The sequence below is a fragment of the Jaculus jaculus genome, chromosome 4 (assembly GCF_020740685.1).
Source record: "Jaculus jaculus isolate mJacJac1 chromosome 4, mJacJac1.mat.Y.cur, whole genome shotgun sequence".
Lineage (NCBI taxonomy): Eukaryota > Metazoa > Chordata > Mammalia > Rodentia > Dipodidae > Jaculus > Jaculus jaculus.
In genome coordinates this window covers 48,592,642-48,605,200 of record NC_059105.1, presented here as the reverse complement: position 1 = coordinate 48,605,200, position 12,559 = coordinate 48,592,642, and the positions used below count along the sequence as shown (strand labels likewise).

The following is a 12,559-nucleotide window of genomic DNA, read 5'->3' as shown; positions in this document are numbered from 1 at the left end:
CTGCATCCTGTGAGAACTACATGAATGTCTTCTAAGGATAGTGTCCTCACTGACCTAACCACCTTCCACCCGTCCCCACCTCGTAAAGGTCCCCCCCCCTCAACACTGCCACATTCAGGACCACGCTTCCAAAATACAAGCATTTGGGACACAATTAAACCATGTCCAAACACACCAAAATTCTTTCTTCTCTTCCCATCCTTTTCTTTCCCTCCTAGACTTCCTTTTGCTTTGGTCTTCATTGTACAGAGTTCGTTTTGGCAGCATTACTATTTTTAGTTAGCCACATAACATTTCTGTCAAGACTTGTGACAAGTAGGTTAAATAATAACATAGGAGCCACTCCATCCCCTAGTGAAGACTTGGACTGGGTCTGGAGAGCAGTGTATATTTGGGTATTACTTTACTCATTTCAGAATTTGTCTCTGTGACAATATAGCTCTATTATCCTGCTCTAAAATAAAGACTGCCTGTGGTGATATTTTTAGCCAGTATTGCAATGTGGCATGGGACTCATATATAGTTCTTTAATTTACAGTCTGAAGTGACTGACAGTCGAGGAATGAAAGATTATAATATGATTGCATTATAATATGTAGGCATATCATAGGCTAGGCCAGCAGCCACTGTCTTTTGACATTTGTCATTTGCAGTCACAGTGTGTATGACTTCTTGGTCTATTCATGGGCCTCTGATCTGAGACCCATGGTTTAAGATGTTGTTTGGATAAAAAGATGAACAGAAAAAAGATTCTTTCTTCAAACTGAGAAATACCAGGGAAAAAACAATCAGTAGAAATAAGATGCTGGCAATGATGTTGTCATGAGAGGGCATGCGGCCTGCACAGAGCAGACCATAAGTAAGCCTCTGAGGTAGCCTGCCTGTGGGTAGAGAGTGAGAACACACCAGGGTGCTGAAGAGGCAGCACATTGGGCTCACAACCATTCTCTTGCGGCTCTGTGATAGGTATTCCTGGTCGCGGATGCACAAGGGTGTGCCCGGCACTGAACGCTTGACCAAGTCTCAGCTCTGCCTAAGCAGCATGGACCTTGATGCGGAGATCTGAGGTGAAACGCTGCCTCCACCAGTAATTGTGAGGCTTGGAGTATGTTCGTTCAGCTCGGTGACTCCTGGATCTTCCCTTGTAAAAATAGGCTGCTATTAGTAATATATATATTATCTGGTACCTATTGTATATAAGTATCACATATATAGCAAACATCATCAAATAATATATTTGATAATACATTATATATATATATTACATAAACATCACAAATGTGTCCAAGACTGGAGATCTCACATGTACCCATGTTTTTTTTTATTTTTCAGTTATGTTTCAGAGAGATACCTAGATTTGTTACCAGCCTCACATTTGTAATTTAAACTCATAGTTTTATGCAGTTTTGAACACCAACTAAAGCCTTTGGGGAACTTAAGAAACCAAAAAACAAAGAACCTCTTGAAGACGATTCGTGAGGTCTTATAGCTGTCTAATTGAAAACAGTGGCTGGACATTTTCATGCCTTGTGATCAGCTTCCCAGGGTCTAAGACCCAAGAGTCCTCATCATGAATGGAATAGTCCTGTGTCACTTCTGAGGGTTCCCAGCAGCTTGTTTTATGGAGTCACGCTTCTAGAATTTTGGTGCCAGTTCCATCAAGACATAGCTCTTTGTGCTCATCTGATAATTCATCCATTTCCTGCATACAAAGACCATTTTGTAAGAGTCTTTAAGACTGGTATTATAGGACTTCATCAGTAAATCTAGCTGAGGTATTGACATGTTCTGTAAAGGTGCTTGAGTCCTGATTGGTTGTTTAGAGTGGCCACTAGATTCTAATGGAGCGACACCGTTCATATGGTCATAATAAATATTGCTGATGGTTGATGGAATGATCTGTGTGTCTGGTGTGTACTTTCACAAACAATCTCATTAACTACTCAGAGATAGGTGAAGGAGGGCTGCAGAGGTGCTCAGTGCTTAAAGACACTTGCTTGCAAAACCTGCCAGTGTGGGTTCATTTCCTCAGCCATCCATGAAAATCTGGATGGGCATTCATTTGCAGTGGCAAGAAGCCCTGACCTGCCCTTCCCCCAACGCGCCCCACAAATAAGTAAACAGTTTTAAAAAGAAGTAGATGAGAGAGGAATTAATGGTATTCCTTCTGCCTCGATGAGGAAACGGGGGCAGGGAAAAGTTATGCTTGCCTAGTGTCACACAAAACTGAAAGATTTGCTGGCTCATTTGGAGCTCCAGTTTATAAAATGGTTTAAATAGATTTGAAACACAGCAGGAAATGACATAGAATTTGAGCTGAGAACTACATACTTACATCAGTTTTATCATCCAACCCCTTCCTCGCGTACTGACTTTCTACTTCCGAACTGTTCTCGGGCGCTTGCCCAGCTTGTGCGAGATGCCACGTTCCACCTCCAGCAATGCAAAGCAATGAAACAGAGCTGCTTGTGGTTGGCTCTTCTTGAAATGCGGGGCTCTCTGCAGTCTGATCCCGGTCAGCCCCCTCTTGTCCCAGTCTGATTACTTACAGCACAGGTGTGCAGGCCTCTCCCTGGCTCTGAGAGACCGTATGTCGGGGGAGGCCTGGGTGTGTCAGGGTTTCCTTTCTTCTTAACACTAAGCAATGCTGCCTTTCATCTCTCTGGCATGCTTATGAATCCCTTCCCATCTGAGCTGTTGTGATGAATACTGCTGTGAATATGCGTGTGCAAATATGGGTTCAGTCAAATATTAATTGACATGAGGTGGAGAAGGTTGAGGGCATCTGTCACCTAAACCCAGGTCCCATATGCCACCGTCTGCTTTACCTTACTTTATCTGAGCCTTGATCTCCTGAAGTCCTCTGCCTTCCCTGGACCTTTCTGGAGCCTGTATAGCTCACAGTTGCCTCCCTTCGTCTTCACTGAGACCTAGAGCACCCACTTAGACAGTGACCCTCGCAGCTCCAGCCAACAGTTATTTCTATCGCTTTCCTCTGCTTAGTCTCTGGAGATGTTCGTGGTTCTTTGTTTGTTTTTGAGTCAGAGTCTTGGAGTATAGCCCAGGCTGGCCTGGAAATTCTATACGTAGTTCAGACTTGCCTTATGGTGATCCTCCTGCCTCAGGCTCTGTGGTGCTGGGATGTACCCCTAGAGTGGTTAGCTGTGAAGCTTGCTTTTCTGGTAAAAGACTCACCATCTCAACTCTGATGTGGACTCCTTGGGTGCGCAGACCACGAGAGTATCTTTTATTTCACATTTGCATAGCAAATGAGGATTTTCCCTAATCTGTTGGCTTGCTTGTGCATCTGATGTCAGTTGAGTCAGCTGGATTGTGTCACTCTGAGTTTTCACCTGAGCTCTGGTCTGTCTCTGCCTTTCAACCATTCTCTCACAGAGGTGAAATTATGTGACTTGCATACTTGTAACAAAGGGCCCTGCGGGGAGGGGGGGTGTCCCACATCTTCTTTAACATTTCTTTCAAGCCATTTTCGATTGAATAATCAGTCAGATGTAATAAAGTGTTGCCAGTTACATTGACATCTTGATTTAGTTCTCTGATACTGAGATGAGTTGGCTCATTTTTTTTTCTACTGAGATAAAATGCTTCCTTAACTAGAAGGCTCTCCTTGTTTCTCCTGCTCTTCACTCCTGGTGGTGTGAAGATTTCAGGCTCCATCAGATGGTCCAGGGAGAGGCTTCTGCCCAAGAGAGGAGCACTTCATCGTGCCAAGGTTAAAGATGCTTTGCCGGGCAAGGTTCTTGGGGTTAGAGTTCTCGGCTACTTTTCCTCAGAGCTTCCCAGGCAGCCGGCATTGCATACAATGATGAAGAGAGACTTGATTCTTGACTCCTTGGCCACAGACACTTTTGCTGAGTAATGTGGCCGTACCCCGTCTTTGACGATCATTAATGAAAGAACCTATGACTTTGTCATGTGGATTTAGTCATAGGCTTAATTAAAGGTTTTTAAGATTTTCCAGCATGTTCATGGGTTTAGGGTTAAGTCTTTAAGGAACTTCAGACACATGTACACAATAATTAAAAATAACTTTCAAGAAAGTAAGGAAACTGAATGGATAGACAGATGGGGACCTAGTTAGAATGTAAGCAAATCAAGGGCTTAAAAGTGTATTTTGGAAAAACTTAATCTTTCAAAAAAATTTTAATCTTTCAAAAAAGCCAGTCTAACTGGGAAACAGAGACCTCCAGGTTTAGTGAGAGACTGTCAGAATGATAGAAGAGGGTGCCCTGTTGTGTGTGCAGAGGGTGTGTACCTCTGCACACACAAGTACATGCTCCACACACAACAAATATGCAAACCTTGATGCCCAACACCTTCCCAAACCATGGAAGATATCTTTGAGGAGCAGATTCTGTTAGAAATTTCAGACAGAACAGAGTGCATGGCTCATAGGCCATATGCTCTGAGCATGTAGGAGCCTCTCTCTTGGGCTCTGCATTGTGGTCTGGAGAGGGAGAGCTGCTGGCTTGACTGTCCCCCAGATAAAAGGTCCATTTCACAACAATGTCAAGAGGAACCCTCATGTACTTGGTCACTTGCAAGGCATCTGTTTGGAGTGCTGGAAGTATTTGAAATATGCAGGTGGTGATGTTTGTGACTTAGGAACGTGTGCATATTCTTGACTTAAGGTTTGACTTTGGGAAGTGACAGGTAAATATGCCTTAAAATATTTTATTTATTTATTTGGGAGAGAGAAAGCGAGGAAAGAGGCAGGCAGAGAAAGGGCATGCCAGAGCCTGTACTCACTGAAGCCAAGCTCCAGATGCATGTGCCGCCTTGTGCATCACACTTTACTTGGGTTCTGGGGAATTAAATCTAGATCCTTTGGCTTTGCAGGCAAGTGCCTTAACTGCTAAGCCATCTCTCCAGCACCTGAATGTTCTTTTGGTACATTTGGTACTTTTCCTTCTTTTTCGTTCTCTCTCTCTTCTCTTGCTTCCTTGTTTCCTTCTCTTCCCCTGTCCCAAATGTTAGAAGATGGTTCTGTCACAGCAGTTGCAAGTGAACGAAACCCCTCTAGGCTCTAGATGGGCAGTTCTAAAAGCCAGGGTCTCTGAGTTTATGTCTTATGACAGGCAAAGAAATGACAAGTATAGACACAAAGAAAGGAAGGTTATGAAATATTTGAGAGAGAGTAGAAGTAAAACAGAAAAGCTCCTAAGCTTCCTGGATCCTAAGCTGGTCATCATATGAGTGTGGTGACTTGGATTGGGTTTTCTCATCACCTTAGAGATGTAAATTAGGCATATAGCTGGGATGAGCCTCACTGCCAAGTTCAAGTCTATATGGGAACCTTGATTGGTGGGCAAGGGAGGAGAGCCTGCTGATGTTAGGGAAAAGCCCAAGACAGCTTCCCAGGAAGAAGATTCAGGAAGCTGTCTCTGTGTTGAGTCAGACTGAAGTGCTCCTTTAGTCTCCCTAGGACAGGCCAGCACCTGTTTTCTTTTGGGCCTGTGTCCCTAACTACCCCCCAGCCCCTTGTTCTTAACCTCATTCAGTTCCACAGGGTAGTGGGAGGCAGTGGAGGGAACTTTGTTGGAGAGGTGTCAGCATGGGGTGATGAGCCGGGAAATGGCTGGAGTGGTTACTTGGTGACGAGCTTGTTTCTTTTCTATTCTTTTTTTTTTTTTAATATTTTTTGTTTATTTTTTATTTATTTATTTGAGAGTGACAGACACAGAGAGAAAGACAGATAGAGGGAGAGAGAGAGAATGGGCGTGCCAGGGCTTCCAGCCTCTGCAAACGAACTCCAGACGTGTGCGCCCCCTTGTGCATCTGGCTAACGTGGGACCTGGGGAACCGAGCCTCGAACCGGGGTCCTTAGGCTTCACAGGCAAGTGCTTAACCGCTAAGCCATCTCTCCAGCCCGAGCTTGTTTCTTAAGAGCGTGACGCAGTAAGAAAATGCCAGTGATGCTGTTCACTTCCTAATGTTCATGATGTTGATGTGAGCTGCCTGTAAAAGGCAGTCTGCTGCTCCGGCTACCTGGATGGAGAATAAGCAGCTGCTGAAAACCAAGAGTGCTGTGTCCAGCCCAGCCAGTCAGCTGCTGTCAGGAATGCCATCTGTCTCGAAGGGGTTGTGACTGATTATTGGACTTTTCTTATGGCCACAGTGGGCATACTGAAACCTCTACTAATCCACATAGAACCTTCAATGAAGAAATGCATCAATAGCAACGACAGGGATCCTGGTAGAGAACAAAGCTACTAGGAGGCCAAGGCTAGATGATGTATATGTGAAGTAGAACTAAAAGAGAGCTCAGTGTCTTTCAGTGTTTGCTTATTCAGATGGATAAGGCTTGCCCCGTTTTGCACTTCTTGCGGTTTGTTGAGCAGTGTACGTGTAGCAGTAATTGCTGCTAGGTAAGAAACCACTCCCACAAATGACTGCTGTAAAGCAAAAAGCATTTATTTGCTCATGGTTTTGTGGGGCATCAGGGTTAAGCTCTGGGCTGGTCTCACCTACAGTCACTCAATGGCTGTAGGCATCTGTTTCCTCAGCGGGGCTGGCCAAGGGTTAGAATGGTTCACCTACATGTCCACCAGTGACATTTTGTGTAGCACAGGGCACAACTGATTCTCTGCCTGACCTCCTCAACAGAGAAGCCCAAACTCATTGACCTAAAGAGCACGTGGTGCTTATGAAGAAGCGGGCGCATCCCAGTCCACACATGGTTTTCAGACCTCTGCTGTGGTCTCATTGGCTAATGTCTCTGATGAAACTCAAGTCCAGATTCAAAGGGTGGGAAAATAACACTGCCTTGTGAAAGGAGAAGTGACAAAGTCTTATTTCAAAGCTGGTATGCACAGAGGTGGAAGAAATTTTTCTGTGTCTTTGCCAACAGTCTACCAAAGTAGAACAGGAGAATGGGGAGAGGAAAGGATGTAGCTTAAGGATTTGTTCACTGGCAACACATGGCCAGTGTTAATAAAGTATGAGGCACAGTGTACAGTGAATTTGGCATTGTGTTCCCCCACAAGAATAACCGTGAGAGTCGGTGGGTTGTACCATCCACTTTCTTAGTGAGGAATGTTCCTGGTGTGAGTCAGTCATTCAGCTGTCAAGTACTTTATTGGGCTTCCCCAGATCCTGGGTGGGTGGGGATACAGCTGTGGGGGGCACACACATAAAATTCAGTATGTGTAAAAGTCACAAAAAGAAACGTGGTGCTTATTGTTCATGTAGCTTTTGATTTTGAAATCGAGGCAGTAGAGTTTGTTCAGTATATAAGAATGCCACAGAGGCAGACTTTCATCAAGAACTTGGTCATTGTGAAGTTTGGTTTTAAAGAGGTATTCTGGTCTTTGCTTAAAAAGTATTGCATTCAAGAAATTACTTAACTTTTTTTTTATTTGAGAAAGAGGGAGAAAGAGTGGTGGGGGGTGTCGGAGAATGGGTGTGCCAGTGTCTTCAGCCACTGCAACGAGCTCCGGCCACCATGCCCCTTGTGTGCCATGTGCGACATTGCATGCTTGCGTCACTGTGCATCTGGCTTATGTGGGACCTGGAGACTTGAACATGAGTTCTTAGGCTTCGCGGGCAAGCACCTTAACCACTAAGCCATCTCTTCAGCCCTACATTTTTTTTTTACAAAGAGAAAAATCCATGTACTTTTTCCTTTAAAGAAGGCTCATCTTTTAAACAATAAATATTAAGGAAATAACCAGTGCTTATGCTTTTATATCTGATTCTAATGCATGACTTAAAAGCTGTTCAGATAGTTACTCCATTTTAAGCATTTTTTGTCTACCTGTCTAGGTGAGTCAGAGTGTCAGGATCTTTGAAAACTTGAGAAAGTCTTATCTGAGTGGGATTGGTTAGGGAACTTGCAATTACCCCGGTCAGGTCAAATTAAATGGGTTCTAATAGCAGAATGTCAGAAATAGACACAAAACATTGCATGTAAACAGAGTTTTGTTGTTTGTTTTTCAAGGTAGGGTCTTACTCTAGCCCAAGCTGACCTGGAATTCACTATGTAGTCTCAGGCTGGCCTTGAACTCATGGCAATCCTCCTATCTCTACCTCCTGAATGCTGGGATTAAAGGTGTACGCCTCCACACCTGGCAAGAGCTTTCTTTTTATAATGTAGTCTTGTCTATTCTTCATAAGATTATGCTCATATAGATTGAAAGCATATACAAAATTGACTTGTTTTCTAGGTTGGGGGAAAATCTTTTAAATTAAATTGTGACTCATGTATCGCTATCTTGTTTTCTGTTTTAACTTTTATTTCCTTGAATCTCAATGGTAGCCATACTTGAAAAACATGCCCTAAAAATGCTACCTTTTGGTTTGGAGGGATAGTTTAGTGGTTAAGCTTCTAGCCAGCAAAGCCAAAGGACTCAGGTTCGATTCCCCAGTCCCACATAAAGTGCACCTGAAGTTCATTTGCAGGGGCTAGAGGCCCTGACATGCCCATTTTTCTCTATCTGCCCCTTTCTTCTCTCTCTCTCTCTCTCTCTCTTTGTCTCACATCAATAAACAAGTATATAAAATATATATTTTTAAATTGCTACCTTTCTTTGGATGACATTGGGAAGGTGAGAAATTTGGAATTGACCCCTATCTTTTATTCCTCTTGATTGACTTTTTTCAAAATTTTGGTCACATCTGTTGTTTGTTGGTACCTTTTTTCTTCCTTCTATCTTTATGATGTTGAAACCAAGGAATGCTAGAGCTGGCAAGATGAGTTCATGATTAAGCAGCCTTTGCTTGTGGTGTTGTATGAGGCATTTGTATGAAACGAGCTATGAAAGCCCTGCTCCAGATGGCAGAAATTTCAGGTGGAAGTAGCATAGAAGACTCTGTTCTTGGCTGAGCATGGTGGCACACGCCTTTACGCCCAGCGATCAGAGGCAGAGGTTCCCTAGGACTACATAGTGAGCTTCAGGTTAGCCTGGGCCAGAGCAAGACCCTACCTTCAAAAAAAAAAAAAAAAAAAGCCTCTTTTCCCTGTTTGCAGGACAAGGTGTTATCTAGCATCTGTTAGAACACAGGATTAATCCATCAGCAAGTACATTTAAATTTTATATGAAATGCAAATTTGACATTAAATGTACTTTCCATGCAAGAATACATTAAAATTCTACATTTACCTTCTGCTGTTACAGTACATTAGATATAGTATGAAAGGGCTGGAGAGAGAGCTTAGTGGTTAAGGCACTTGCCTCCGAAGCCTAAGGACCCAGGTTCATTTCCCCAATACCCACATAAGCCAGATGCACACAGTGGCACATGTGTCTGGAGTTTGTTTGCAGTGGCCAGAAGTCCTGGCCTGCCCATTTTCTCCTTTGCTTCCTCCCCTCCTTTCTCTCAAATAAACTAAAAAAATATTTTAAAGGAGATATAACATGAAGTCATGTTGTTTATATATCCAAGGGATAACAATGGGCCTGAGCCCACAGTAGAGGTGGCCAGGCTGTAGAAGGGCAGTGCCAAAATGAGGGCCCTTAGTTTGGGTGTGGATTGGCTGAGGGAATCCTGGATCACCACTGCCTGAAGCAGACAGATAATGGCTAGAGGAAAAAAAAAAGCACTGGTTCTGTCTTGTATCAGAGAAGACTGGGGTGCTTGCTTAAAATTAACAGTGGTTGGTGATGAAATTCTGGGTTAGCCTGATAAAGGCTTTTGAGAGCTCTTATTTGGTGCCATCAAATAGTGTGGAGATCTGTTGTGAAATGTGATTTCAGCGTACAAATCTGTATTCCCATTTGTCAGCAAACTGAACAAGTGTGATTGGATACCTGCCTTACCAGTATTCATGAGAAATGTAGAATCACTGGTGAAAGTGGTAGACAGAGCTAGGGCTGTCTTTGAAAGGAAGAAGGCACGTGACCCTAGACTTGGACATGTTAAAATACATCATGTAGTCATCCCTCTCTCTCTCTCTTTTCTTTTACAGACATACATCGGTAGTGTGGTGATATCCGTCAACCCCTATCGGTCCTTGCCCATTTATTCTCCAGAGAAAGTGGAAGATTACAGGAACAGAAACTTTTATGAACTGAGCCCGCACATGTAAGTAAAGCTCTAAGTTTCTCTTTTGTTCCAGAGATGCATAGCTGACAGATGTGTGCAGCTGTTTGCCTCGAGTCACGGGAAAAGGGTTTTGTCAATTCTTTAAGTCACTGAAAGGAATGCAGAAGTTAATAGTTAATTCCTTGTTTTAAATAATGAAGGCAAGATACTCAAGTATATATATAATTTGTTGTTGTTAAAAAGTCTGACAGTGGCAGCTGCTGTTGATTAGTTTTGCACATAAAACAGGAATGTTCATTGTTTTATTAAGAGTCCAACCAACATTTTCATAGTCTTCTTGGGCCAAGGAAGATTCCCAGCATTGGGTTATGTTTTGTTTGGTAGAAGGACCAACAGCACTACCTTCAGTTTATCATTTTCAAAGACACTGGCTGCAGATGTGTGTGACAGGGCTGGTTTATCTTCTCTGATGTTAGGTCCCTAATTGGTTTTTCTTTTTCTTTTTGTTTTTCTCGTTTGTGGAGGTAGGGTTTCACGGTAGCCCAGGCTGACCTGGAATTCACTAGGTAGTCTCAGGGTGGCCTCAAGTTCACAGAGATCTTTCTACCTCTGTCTCCTGAGTGCTGGGATTAAAGGCGCGCACCACCACCCCCGGCCCTATTTGGTTTCTCTGAAGTGGAAGTAGTGTACACAGCTATTTCACAAAGCCTGCATATTCTTTTTGTCTGCTCCTTGAAGGTGAGCTCTTTAGGTGACATGTTTAAGAGATGCTGGAGTGAATTTGCCAATTTATACCTCTAGAATTTTGTTTTCACTCTGGGAAAATTTTTCTTCGGTTTGGGGGATCAGGATAGAACTGGATTACTAGATACATGGACTTTTGACTGCTCTTAGAAAAATGTCCGAGGAAGAAAAAGAAATGAGAAATCATCACAAACCGTAGCATAAACTTTATTTCTCAAGTTATGCCCCACTTACTGATATCCAAGAGAGGATCTGTTCTTTGTTTATATTCTCAGCTCCACTGTTGAATTAAAAGAAAAGGAAAGAAAAAGACGAAAGATGCCAAGTTGTATAATGAATAGAGAGCCTCAGAATCATATCATGTAAAGTACATGACTTTCAGCTAGTGGAAATGTAAAGATGAATAAAATAAAAACACGAGATTACTTACCCAAATGTCTTTTGAAGAGTTCGCCATTGCCATTTGTGGGATCTTTGGTTCCCTGCACATCCAGCCTCTCGTGGGCAGTCCTATACCCTTCTCCAGCTCCCTGCCTTCTCCGAACCTGCCCCCTTCTGTGTGGAGCAGCACTTATGAGCCTGCTTTCTTTGGGTGGTATCATCAGGGAAGCATGGTCCTGTTGGGTGGCGCAGTCTTGTTTTTCTAATTGTGTAAGGTATTCTTTTCCAATAGGGATTGGTTTGTTGTTGTTGTTTTTTAAGAGGACTCAGTACATTTCAGACAGTTCAGTGCCTGGATTCATTGAGCCCTGTCTCAGGTTGCTACACTTTAGGGATAGGAGAGAATGAGGAGGATGAGAAGAGAGAAGGAGTGGGACCGTCTTGGCTCCGCCCACTAGTTGGAGCAGCCTTGGCTTCTGCTGGCAGACTGCCTTTGGCCTCGAAGCAGGTTATTGGTTTATCACCAACTGGTGAATCTTGCTGCAGGATGACCATGTTCTCCTCCATCCCAGCTCCTTCAAGGTCCTCTTGTTACCGTGTGACTCAATTCCAAGTTCTTTGGCCTACTGTTGAAGGTCATCTACTGTCAGCCTTGGCTCTTCCTTCCAGCCTCAAACATCATTCCTCTTCTTCAGGGAACCAACCCACAGTCATAGTCTTCTCTATCCTGTGTCTCTTACTTGCCCCAGCAAACAACAAAAAACACACAAAAAACAAAAAACCCTCTCTATAGGTCTGTCTGAAGGCCTGATCAGACCCTGTGTAATCCTGCTGCTGTATTCCCAGAACCACTCGCATGACCTTACACACCACTGCTCTCTGTGGTTATATAGTGTCAGCCTCTTACATGGGATGTAAGCTTCTATAGACTAGGAAATTTAATTTTTTAATTTATTTTTGAGAGAGGTGGGCGGTGGGGGAGAATGGGCCCGCCAGGGCTTCCAGCCACTGCAAATGAACTCCATACACATGCGCCACCTGGTGCATATGGCTTATGTGGATACTGGAGAATTGAACTTAGGTCCTTTGGCTTTGCAGGCAAGCGCCTTAAGCACTAAGCCATCTCTCCAGCCCTTGACTAGGAAATGTATCCTGCACATCTCTGTGGCTCTCAATTGCTATTGTTTAAGAGCTCACCATGTGCTTATTGGAGGGAACTTGGCAGTAGAAGGAGTGTATTGTGATACCTGCCACCACCTCTTCCTGGTGGGCACAGCCCAAGGGAGAATTTAAATGTGTCCTTAACTTGTGCTAAAATGTAGTGGGCATGTTACATTAATGTTCAAAAGCACTCTATCATCTATTTTAATTGGAAATTTTGAAAATAGAAAAACAACTTTAAGGACTGAATAAATTTTCTTACTACCAT

At 43.4% G+C, this 12,559-nt stretch overlaps 1 protein-coding gene across 5 annotated transcripts in view; it reads left to right on the top strand.

The window, feature by feature from the left end:
* Positions 1-12,559, top strand: part of Myo1b (myosin IB) — a 183,387-nt gene that overhangs the window by 45,642 nt on the left and 125,186 nt on the right. For all 5 annotated transcript variants that reach the window (XM_045147061.1, XM_045147060.1, XM_045147058.1 and 2 more), the window contains exon 3: positions 9,929-10,044. In XM_045147061.1, the coding sequence (XP_045002996.1) occupies positions 9,929-10,044 (116 nt within the window). The remainder of the gene's footprint in view (positions 1-9,928; positions 10,045-12,559) is intronic.